At 36.5% G+C, this 12,348-nt stretch overlaps 1 protein-coding gene across 1 annotated transcript in view; it reads left to right on the plus strand.

Moving 5' to 3' along the window:
• The first annotated feature begins 289 nt into the window (after positions 1-289).
• Positions 290-12,348, plus strand: part of LOC149821860 (myosin-6-like) — a 71,266-nt gene continuing 59,207 nt past the window's right edge. The window contains exons 1-13 of the mRNA XM_089981504.1: positions 290-751; positions 1,653-1,781; positions 2,497-2,640; positions 2,801-2,946; positions 3,033-3,189; positions 3,340-3,398; positions 3,516-3,675; positions 3,754-3,903; positions 4,025-4,161; positions 4,271-4,417; positions 4,546-4,647; positions 12,092-12,149; positions 12,239-12,340. Of these exons, the coding sequence (XP_089837630.1) occupies positions 749-751; positions 1,653-1,781; positions 2,497-2,640; positions 2,801-2,946; positions 3,033-3,189; positions 3,340-3,398; positions 3,516-3,675; positions 3,754-3,903; positions 4,025-4,161; positions 4,271-4,417; positions 4,546-4,647; positions 12,092-12,149; positions 12,239-12,340 (1,494 nt within the window). The 5' untranslated portion in view covers positions 290-748. The remainder of the gene's footprint in view (positions 752-1,652; positions 1,782-2,496; positions 2,641-2,800; positions 2,947-3,032; positions 3,190-3,339; positions 3,399-3,515; positions 3,676-3,753; positions 3,904-4,024; positions 4,162-4,270; positions 4,418-4,545; positions 4,648-12,091; positions 12,150-12,238; positions 12,341-12,348) is intronic.

A 12,348-nucleotide genomic window follows, 5' to 3' on the forward strand; every position in this document is an offset into this window, starting at 1 on the left:
GACCCGAAAAAAAGATCACGTCTACAACCTCATTGCCCCTGTACAAAAAAAACGAGTAATCTTTTCAAGAAATGACAGCCACGTCCCCGACCGCAAGCGGTCTTTGAGGACCGGGGCGGGCGAAAATGAATCAATTTTTGGAGAAACGGTGGGATATTCCGGGAGAAGGGGCAATACGGCCATAAACGAGAAAGATTAAAGGGTAGTTTAGGAATGAAGGGAATCTATTACAGGGTGTAAGACTAAGCAAACAGCACAGGCGCATTTCTCCGCTCAGGGGAGGTCTTTTGGGAGGGAAAGAGGTCTGTTTTTTTTCTTCACCACGCCGGTCAGTTCGATCGCTGGACGATCGATCGGCAGGTGAAGAAAGCAAGGAAGACAGAAAGGGAAAAGTGAGGGGATTTCCGTTCGCGTGACCGCCCGTCGGTTTCAATAATCAAGCTCCCGAAAAAAAGAAAAGAAAAAAAAGAGAGAAATCGAAGAAGGGAAGGAAGGCCGATCTGGAAATCTCGATTTTGAAAGTTTTCCCTATTCCTTCCGCTCGAATCTTTCGATTTTTTTCGTACATTTTCTATATTTTTTCGATTGGAATTTCTAGGGTTTTCTTGTTCGGGCGGGGAGGGATTGGAGTTCTGGAATCTGGATCCTTTCTTTTCTTGTTGTTTTTGGGTTTTTCGGTGGTGTGAGGAAGGGAAGATTCGGATGTCATTTTCGTTGAAGCGGAGGTGATCGGATCGAGCTGCCGGAAATGGTATGGAATTTTGGTTTCCCCCCCTTTTTTTGTGATTGTTCGAAGTTTTCTCATGTTTTATGACATGATCAATGGAGGTAACGTTTGATTCTAGCGCGTGTGGTTTTGGGAATTTATGGTTTCTTGAACAGATGGGGATTTTTTGCTTAGTTTTTCTTCTTCTGATGATTTTCGGCGTGAAGGGTGTGAATTGGATTGGGGGGACGGATGAATGTTGTGCGTTGATTGAATTTTAAGCATGAAAATTTATTGATTTTGTTTGATATCAGTTGGATTGAATTGGAAAAACTGAGGATTGCATGTTTTTTGTGAGGATTTTGCGTTGTTGCATGGTTTCTACCAATTTGCTCTTTTCGTGATCCGCTATGTGGGAGAAGTTTGAAACGAGGCAGTTATATGGATGAAATTTGCCGCTGCATCGAATAGTTGTAATCTAGACATGCATGGTTAGTTCACGGGAGTTTTGATCGAAAATGGTATCAGCGGCCCTAAAGATTTTGAAGTGCTCTGATTAGACAGAGCAAGGTTTGAAAATCGATGGAGCTAATCGGCGAATGGAAACTGACAATGTGGAATTCGGGAGTACCGACTGTGTACTGAATTATGGTTCTGTCTAAAGGTGGTTGAATTGAAATTTGCGCTTGTAATTGTTGTTAAGATTTAATGCAAATTCACTAGTTATGTTTCTTGTGATGTTAATCAAATCCACTTCACATTGGTTGCCATCTCTTGTGGCTGTATGGTCGTGCGTTGAAGTTTACATTCTCACAGTTTCATCGTCCTCCATATTTTTATTCTGCATTGACGGCTATGTGGTACCTGTTGTTTTCTTTGACTATTAAAGATGCCTGACATGCACTTGGTGGATAATACTGAGCTTGCTTACATCGTTTCTCTGCAGGCTGGTTCCGCCAATATTACCGTTGGGTCTCTTGCGTGGGTGGAGGATCCTGATGTTGCTTGGATAGATGGGGAAGTGATCGAGGTTAATGGGGAAAATGCCAAGATAAGCTGTACTTCTGGGAAGACGGTAATCACTCTTTGTTGATAAATTACTTTGTTGGACAATCCATTTAAGATGATGCCATAGAGCAATCCTATATTACATGTACCTCTTTTCCTTATGTGATTTAGATTGTTTTGGACTATTTCTGTGTATCTGGTTTCTCTTGCATAGTATCCAATATCTACTGCGAGTGTTAATTTCCTTGAATAATCAATAAGTTCAAAATTTTGAACATTTTTGAACATTAACAAATGTTTAAAATGCTGTTGTGTAAGTCGTCTTTTCATTGTTTATGGACATATTTGCCGTACATATGTGAAATTGCTCAATCTGGCGTACAAGGCATTGTCCTGCTTCTTGAACCATTTTTTCCCTCGAGTTTTGTTTGTTTGTTTTCAGAAGGTTGCACTACAAAGCATTTCCAAGTTTGAGCAACTGTTGACTGTACTTATTAGCACAGGCATCTCCTATTGAACTGCAAATTGAGCATTCATGATCCATGTTATTTGCTTCCCTTCTTTGTATGATGAAAAATTGTGTGGGACATTCTTCAAGCCCGATCAGCTGTTCTGTTTGCATTTGCATTGCTTTTTTTTGTCCCTTTAGGCTTGTTAATTAACATTTGCATTCAAATTGTTATAGTTGTCGAATACATTTGTCACACCAATGCCAACATTGGTGTTCTAAATCTTTTCTCACTGCTTCTAAAGACTGTAAACTTTTGTATTGTGGTGCACAGGTTGTTGCCAATTTGGCCAATGTATACCCTAAAGATGCTGAAGCATCACCTTGTGGGGTGGATGACATGACAAAGTTGGCTTATTTGCATGAGCCAGGCGTTCTTCAGAACTTGAAGTCTAGATATGACTTAAATGAAATTTATGTGAGTGTAATTTAAGGCTCTACTCTTGATTCAGTTGTTACTGTTCTAGATGTTCTTTGGTTATATTCTGTAACTTGAAATGGCCTAGTTCTTCACTGAATAAGTACAAAGTGCTATACTGAATCTGGTCTAAGCTTGTGAATTTCAATGGTATGCACAGACTTACACTGGCAACATATTGATTGCTGTGAATCCATTCAGAAGACTGCCCCATTTATATGATGCCCACATGATGGAACAGTACAAGGGTGCAACCTTTGGTGAACTAAGTCCTCATCCATTTGCTATTGCAGATGCTGCATATAGGTAAAATCCCTTGTTCCTTGATAATCGACTAATCTTGGACTTGCCTTTTACATTGTGGAATTCATGGGTTTGCAACAAAAATACAGGCTCATGATCAATGAAGGGAAAAGCCAGGCTATTCTTGTTAGTGGTGAGAGTGGTGCAGGGAAAACAGAAAGCACAAAGATGCTTATGCGTTATCTTGCGTATATGGGTGGGAGGTCTGTCTCAGATGGAAGGACTGTGGAGCAACAAGTACTGGAGGTGAGAAACCTCTCCATTTTATTTTCTAAAAATTAGGATTTTACTAGGATTTACATCTTTAAAGATGAATTATTGCTTCAGTTGGTGTTGCTTACTTTAGAACATTTTCTCACACCAAGTTTCTCTTGGTTTTTAAATTATTATTTGCAGTCAAATCCTGTTCTAGAAGCCTTTGGCAATGCTAAGACTGTTAGGAATAACAATTCAAGGTGAGGTGCCTGTTACCAGCTGATATTGCAATTTATCTTGATGCTAATTTCTGCCTTAAGGTAATTTGTAGATTACTTGGACTGGCCTCTTTTTAAAACTTGTGGATGTTGTCACAGTCGTTTTGGGAAGTTTGTTGAAATACAGTTTGACCAAAGGGGAAGAATATCTGGTGCTGCTGTGCGAACCTACTTGCTGGAACGGTCTCGTGTTTGTCAAATCTCTGATTCTGAGAGGAATTACCATTGCTTCTATATGCTTTGTGCTGCACCACCAGAGGTACATAGATCTAGTGGATTTCTGATGGGGGTTCATGTTCATCACTTTCTGTTTCCATTGTTCTGACTGTGCTGTTAGGACATTGAGAGGTACAAATTGGCGAATCCAAGGTCATTCCATTACCTTAATCAATCAAACTGTTTTGAGTTGGATGGTGTAAATGAAGGTGAGGAGTACCTGGCCACCAGAAAGGCCATGGATGTAGTGGGAATTGGTTCTACTGATCAGGTTATTCAATTATTATGTTCTCCTCACAAAATTATATTTTGTTTTCATAATTTTTTTCTCTACTGTGGTATAAATATCTATTCTTGTAGCACTGTGTCTAATGAGCTTATGATTTATCCAGGATGCAATTTTTAGAGTTGTGGCAGCTATTCTCCATTTGGGCAATATTGAGTTTGCCAAGGGTAAAGAAGCTGATTCTTCTGCGCCTAAGGATGAAAAGTCATTATTCCATCTCAGAACAGCAGCTGAGCTTTTCATGTAAATGCCAATTAGTAAAATGTTTCGTAATGGTTCCATGAGATAGTCCAGACTTCTTAATTTCATATAGTCATGCACAGAACTCTCTTGACCTTTCTTTGTTGGTTAGGTGTGATGTGAAGGCTCTTGAAGATTCCCTTTGCAAACGTGTCATGGTGACTCGTGATGAGACTATCACAAAATCTCTTGACCCAGATGCTGCAACTCTCACTCGTGATGCATTGGCAAAAGTCGTTTATTCACGTTTATTTGATTGGTACGTGCTCAGTTTCTGTTAGCTTGTCTGAAGAGATTGCGTGTGCTGATCATTCTTATGGTATTTGTGTAGTTATGTTGACATCATATCCTTTCTTACTTCTTGCTCTTATAAGCATTGCGGTGCAGGCTTGTGAATAAGATAAACAGTTCAATAGGACAGGATCCGAATTCGAAGTGCCTAATTGGTGTGCTGGATATTTATGGTTTTGAGAGCTTCAAGACAAACAGGTGCTTATATTTGTGCTTCATGTGTCTGGACTAGGTGAAAGTATTTTGAATTATTTTGTATTGAGGACATGGTTGTCAATGAATTTTTCATCATTAATATTTGGGTCTATAGGTTGCTTAAGACCAGTAAGCTGACAACAGTTACATGGATGTTTATGGTCCTTTGATTACATTTCTGAAAGGGAAATTCTGTTCTATCTTATAGATAAATAAGTCTGGCAGTAATTGCCACAGTTGCCAGGAATAGAAATGGAAATGGGAAGTAGGAAACGACAGGGAAACAAATCCGAATCGTTGGGAAATATGTGGGAAGTGTAAGACATTACATTTTAAATATCAAACTCTAGTTTGTATAGCTCATTTAGCCTATAGTCTTTTTCTTTAGTTTTATCTAAACACTGTAAAGTCTCATCCCTTTACAAATATATAAGTGCAAGTATGATGACATATACGAAAAAGGTTATAAACAAATTTTTAACTGTTTGCCAACATCCTGATAGAGATGATTTTTTTGTAAAATATTTGCTGATTACAATTATAACATAAAAATAACTTTATACGTCATACAAACAAATGTGCAAAAGGTAACATAAAAGAAAGTGTTAAATACACAGTAAGTTTTAAGGTGTATAAGGGGCAGATTCAAGAAATATGGTAAAAATACTGTGGTTACATTAAGTTATGAAATTACCCCTTCATCAAGCATATTACATTATTCTCAAGTTTAAGAACATCAAAAGAAAAAGTTGTAAAAGGTGCAAGTTTTTTTACTATAATGAAACACTAGGCAAAGAACAATGTCAAAAAGACTATAAGAGATGCACAAGCATACAAGAGGCCACTAATGGGCGAAATACAATAGGCCACAAAGTGGCAAATGACAAACACAATATGAGAGACAACACTTCAAAATATAAGTGGATTTATTATTGAAAAAGGCTCTCAAAAGCCTTACATTATATTAGGGCAAGATCCCCTATATATACAACAAGAGGGAGCAAGAAAGGGGCTCCCATAGAGTCATTGGGAGCCCTCCGACGGTCACATTTGTAACCGTTGAAGAGGGTCCCCAACGACTCTATGTGTGAGCCCTTATTCGAACAAAAGAAAAACAAAAAATAAAAAGATAAAAGTAAAAATAACAAAATACGAAAGTGGGGTTCCTAATGAACATGCATATTTATAAGTGAAAAGCTGAATATGCCCCTAGTGGACATTACATAAGTCATATATACGACATCCATATACTTTAACACTCCCCCTCAAACTGATGGTGAGATCATCGAAAGCTTGCTAAGGAGAAAGTAGAATTGGGGAGATGACAAGGCTTTGGTGAAGAAATTTGCTAGCTGATACTCTGACGTAACATATAGTAGTTGAATGGTGCCCCCATAAAAATTCATCTCGAACATAGTGACAGTCCATCTCAATGTGCTTTGTTCGTTCATGGAATGTGTGATTGCTAGCAATGTAGATGACACTCTTATTGTCGCAACACAACTTCGAAGTAGTAGAGATAATGACTCCTATATCTTTAAGCAAACTTCGTTCATGAAATACGATTATTGGGGTTACCACCTCAACCAGAGTCGGTATAAGAAATTAAATTAGGAGATGAAGAAGAAGATAAGAATAGCCCTTTGGTAATGGTTTCCTTTAAATATTTGATAATTCTCATGACGACATCCATGTGAATAATAGGAGTATTTTGAAATTGACTTGCAATGTGAACAACGTGAGCAATATCTGGCCTGATAATAGTCAAATATATTAGAGATCCAATTAGTTGACAATAAAGAGCGGGATCTTCTAAAGGAGTTTCATCATTGGCTCTCATCTTAGCGTTGATTACTTTTGAAGTCTCCACTTTCTTTTTGTAAGTTAAGCCAGACTTAACAATGATATATGATGCAAGTTTCATTTGAGACAAAACATATCTCCGAGGACAATATGCAATTGCAATTCTTAAAAAATACCTTAGAAATCCAAGGTTAGACTTATCAAAATTATTTATAAGAATATTTTTAATAAGCTCAATGCCCTTTTTATCATTCTCAATGTTAATCATGTCATCAACATATAACAATATAATAGTTATGTGATCATCTGCATGCTTAACAAATAGAGTAGTGTCAGTATAACAAGAGGTAAAATCATTGTCAAGAACAACTTTACTAAAGCGATGATACCAAGCTTTTGGAGCTTGTTTAAGGCCATAAAGAGCTTTGTTTAGTTTAAGAAGTTTTTCCTTTTCAATCTCAAGACCCGACGGAGGATCCATATAAAATTTTTCACAAAGATTTTCATTTAAAAAATATTTTTAACATCTAGTTGATAAATAGACCATTGTTTAATAGATGCTAAGGCTATTAAGGTTCTTACACTGGTCATCCTAGTAGCTGGAGTAAAGGTTTTTTCATAATCAATTCCATATTCTTGTGCGTACCCTTTAGCAACTAACCTGACTTTGTATCTTTTCTAATGTTCCATCACTAAATCATCAACATCCAATAGTTTTTTTTCCTAAAGGAAGACTTACAATTGTCCAAGCGTTAGCTTTGTTGAGTGCTTCTAATTTAAATTTCATAGCATCAATCCAATGTGGATGTTGCTTAGCTTCTTTAAAATTGGAGGGCTCATGATAGGAATGAATCATCATGAGACAAGTACTAGGAAAAAGAATCATATGACACAAAATTTTGAGGTTTACTATTCTTAGAAGATCGTTTAGGTTGGGATTCTTCATTTTGATTTTCTAAAGAAACATCTTGAGAGTATATATCAAAAGCATTTTGATGTTTATTGCCCTCTCGCCAAGTATACACACGTATATCATTGGGATTTTCATTGTGAGAATCATCATTTTGATAAGAATTGTCCTCACAAATATTATCACAAATAGTATCATTAGAATCTTTAGACTTACTTTTAGGCAATAAGTAAAAAAGGAAAGAATAGTCAATTTCATCCTTAGATTTTTGAGATTCAAAACCATTTTGTTCTTCAAGAAATATCACATTTCTTCAAACATAGAGTTTGTTACTTTTAATGTCATAACATCTATACCCTTTTTTATTTTCACCATTGCCAATAAAAGCACATTCAAGGGCTTTTGGTGAAAGTTTATATTGTCCTTGAAAAAAAACAAAACATTTACAACAAAAAATTCTTAATCTTTTAAAATTCGGAGATATTTTAAATAAATTTTCAAAAGAAAAAACATTTTTTAAGGATGAGGAAGGCATCCGATTTATAAGATAAGTTGCAGAAAGAGCGACTTCGGTCCAAAAGTTCTTTGGAACATTTTTAGAGACAAAAATAGTTCTTGTTGTTTTAATAAGATGCCTATATTTTATTTCGGCAAGACCATTTTGTTGAGGAGTTTTGGGACAAGATCTTTGATCAATAATGCCATTTCGTTTAAGATAATTTTGAAATTCATTCGACATGTATTCACCTCCGGAATCAGATCTAAAAATAGCTATATTATTTTGAAATTGATTTTGAGTAAGAATATGAAACTCTTTAAAGGTAGAGAAAACATCAGATTTGTTTTTAATAAAATAAATCCATGGGTATCTAGTGAAATCATCAATAAAGACAACATAGTATGAATATCTTCCTTTAGACATAACAGGTGTCAGTCTCCATACATTCGAATGCGCTAACTCAAATGGTCTTTTGGAAATAAAATTGCTATGTGAGTAAGGAAGATAGTGCATCTTTCCAATAATATAATCATTACATGTAATTTCTTTTTCATTACAAAAATTTTCTAAAAATGGAAAGAGATACAATTTAGAAATACTAGGGTGACCAAGCCTTTTGTGCCAAGTAACAATATCTTTAGTTTTGACATGACTACAAAATGATTTGGATGACAAAGACAAAAAATCTATGTAATATAGGTCTCCTCTTCTATGGCCTTGCAAAATCCGCTTCTCGGGCTGAAGATTCTGCACATAGCAATTTGTTAGTGAAAAAGAGACACTACATCCAAAATCGGTAATTTGAGAAACGAAAAAGAGGTTTAAGTTAAGTTTTGGAATAATCCTAATTTTTGGAACATAAAATTATTTTCCTTGACTATTTTTTTTTTCAAGATTTTCTATTCCTTCGACATCTAATGATGTTCTATCGGCCATGAAAACAAATGATTTAAAAGAATTAAGACTTGGTTTGGATAAAAAAGATGCATTTAGTGTAATATGAAAGGAGACACCTGAATCAAGGATCCAATAGAACATACCAGGAGTTGATGATATCTTGGCACCATAAGTGGAAGGTCTAGAAGAGTTGATTCTCATGAATTGTTGGAGAGTTTCCGTAAGTCGAGCAATGGAGTCTTTTATGTTTCCATCTCTTTTTGATTCTTCACTTGAGTTGCTTGAACTATTTTCAATGGAAGTCACCTTTCTTTTAAGCTTAGGACAATCCGGTCTAAGATGACCTGGTTCGTTAAAATGGTGACAAATAATTTTTTTCCTCCACCATTGTTATTTTTTTCAAAAGTGAGGAGCTTTATATGTCATATTGTTTTTTGGTCTAGATACCGTATGGACTTCATCAAAGTCCTTTTTTAGAGCCAAGCGAGTTTCTTCTTGGCATAAGTCGGCAAAGATTTCACTAAGAGGAGTAGATGCCCTATGAAGAAGGGATCCTCTTAATTGTTCAAATTTGGGGCGAAGCCCATGAATAAATTGAAAAAATCTCTCTCTCTCTCTCTCTCCATTTGCTCTTTCTTCATGGCAATAGCGCTTGCTTCCCATTGTGGTTTGAGGAGAGCAAGTTCATCCCATAGAGGTGATAGAGTACTATAATAGTCTCTAATACTCATATCACCTTGCTTGGTTTCTCTTATCTTTTATTGTAAAAAGAAGTGCCTAGTAAGGTCTTTTTGAGTTTACATACCTTTCATTAAGAACCATGCTTCATTTGCTTTTTTGAATTTGGCTAGATTAACACAAATCTTGAGTTTCACGTTATTTATGAACCATGCCAATATTTTGGCATGCTTACTTTCTCAATCTTCAACTTTAGATTGATATTCTTGAATAACTTTAGCCTTTTCTTCATTACTCAAGGCTTTTTCCTCATTCCTTCTTTGGTGAGTTTTAATTGTGGTTCCGGAATGGTTCCACGTACATGGCCGCAAAGTTTTTTACCTTTGAGGTTGTTTTCCATAGCGGCCACCCACCTTCTATAGTTTGTCCCATTTAATTTGAAGGAAAGGTTGATCTTTGCATTGTCGGCCATTGAGGAAGAACTTGAAAAGTAGGAATCTCAACAACACTCAAATTGAAGAGAGTAGCCCTAATAGTGCTTCCAATACCTAGTAGCTCTGATACCATTTAATGAAACACTAGGCAAAGAACAATGTCAAAAAGACTATAAGAGATGCACAAGCATACAAGTAAGAGGCCACTAATGGGCGAAATACAATAGGCCACAAAGTGGCAAATGACAAATACAATGTGAGGGAGAGAGCACTTTAAAATATAAGTGGATTTATTATTGAAAAAGGCTCTCAAAAGCCTTACATTATAGTGGGGCAAGACCCCCTATATATACAACAAGAGGGAGCAAGAAAGGAGCTCCCATAGAGTCATTGGGTGCCCTTCAACGATCACATTTGTGATCGTTGGAAAGCCTTACATTATAGTGGGGCAAGACCCCCTATATATACAACAAGGGGGAGCAAGAAAGGGGCTCCCATAGAGTCATTGGGCGCCTTCCAACGGTCACATTTGTGACCGTTGGAGAGGGTCCCCAATGACTATGTGTGGGCCCTTTTTCCAACAAAAGAAAAACAAAAAATAAAAAGATAAAAATAAAAATAACAAAAATGCAAAAATGGGGTTCCTAATGAACATGCGTATTTACAAGTGAAAAGATGAATATGCCCCTAGTGGACATTACGAAAGTCATATACACTACATCCATATACTTTGACATTTTACCTCAACAAATAATTAAAAAATTTAAACATCATGTATCCCATTTCTTTTCCATAGAGGAAAAACATTTTCTTCAACAAAGGAAAACTTGTGAGGAGCACATTTCCCCATGTAAACGTAACACATTTCTCATGTGATGGGGAACACATTTCCCACCTGATGGAAAAATGTTTCTCACACATTCTGGAATGTTGAATTTCATGTTTGGTGTTTCGGGTGACCCTGGTTATTGCATGACTTTTGTGTGAGGATTTCTTCACAACACACATTGGAGTTCTCACATCCAAAAATCAAAAGAATCTGTCTTGTTAACCATGTGATATTTTTTATAACAAGGCATTATGTCTAAGAGCATGCTTGGAAGTGAGGAAATTGTAGGAAAAACCAAATTATAACTTTTCCAACTGTTCCAAACGCGAGAGCTTTTTTGAAAGGAAAGTTTTTCTAAAAAGTCTGATTTTTTATAGGAAAAATTTCTCCACCAGGGGTGGGGGGGTGGGAGGGAATCTTTCCTATCATTTTTTTTTGCATGAGGGCAACCATTCACACACAACACATCTCATTCCATGGGCTGCCATAAGAAGAGCTTCCTCCTTTGTCTTCCTCTCACCCACCACCATTTTCAGGTCTCTCTCTGGTCTGGTTGAACCACCTCTCTCTCTCTCTCTCACACGCACATGCACATGCACATGCACACGCACACGCACACGCACACGCACACGCACACGCACACGCACACACACACACTTTTCTCACATTTTCCACTTATTTTTCTCATGCTACAAAAACAAGCGAAAAATTTTCATTTGGAAAAGTTATCATATCAAAACTTTACATAGGTAAACTTTTCTTTTCTTATGAGAAATTTTCTTGCTTCCAAACATGCCCCAAGTTTCTTGAGGGGAAAAACTACCATGTATTGAAAATAGACATGTGACCATAATTTGAAATTAGCATCTGAACTTGTGGGTTGTACATTTCTGAAATCAGCTGTTTGAATAAATTCAATCGACTGTTTTTAGGTGCCACTTCATTGGGTTCATGATACTAGTGGCCACAGAAGTACTTTTTCTGGGTATAGAAGAATGTGGACACTAGATGCCGAATTGAGGGGATTTGGGATTTTGGGTTATTGAAACTTCAGGCGACAGAGATAGCTTCATTTCCTACCCATTTGAACGGAGCCCAGCAAATCCAAAAACCACTCCATCCCATTTGTGATGGGAACGCTAAGGAGTACTTATCCCAGTCACCTGACTTTTATTCGTGTATTAGAGTTTTGTTGCTTGAATCCTGTTGGGAGATCCTAGTTACTATTTTTTGAGATTTGTCTATGTAGGAGATAAGCATTTAATTCTTTGATGTTTCATTTTATATTCTTGGTTTGACTCCTGTATGTGTGAGTGTGATTGTGCATGTGTTGCATGGGTTATTTTTCGGACATATTATTCTTACATCAATTTTGATATTTTTTTGTCATGGCACAGCTTTGAACAGTTTTGCATTAATTTGACAAACGAGAAATTACAACAGCATTTCAATCAGGTTGGTTTTCAACATCTCATATTGTCTTATTTATTTCTTTGATATTTCATCAAGGATGAGCTCACACATCTCAATGTCATGTCTTGCAGCATGTTTTTAAGATGGAACAGGAAGAATATACTAGAGAAGAAATTGATTGGAGTTATATTGAGTTTATTGATAATCAAGATGTGCTGGATCTCATTGAAAAGGTTGTTCT

Source organism: Nuphar pumila, chromosome 11 (assembly GCF_984573655.1).
Source record: "Nuphar pumila chromosome 11, dmNupPumi1.hap1.1, whole genome shotgun sequence".
Classification (NCBI taxonomy): domain Eukaryota; kingdom Viridiplantae; phylum Streptophyta; class Magnoliopsida; order Nymphaeales; family Nymphaeaceae; genus Nuphar; species Nuphar pumila.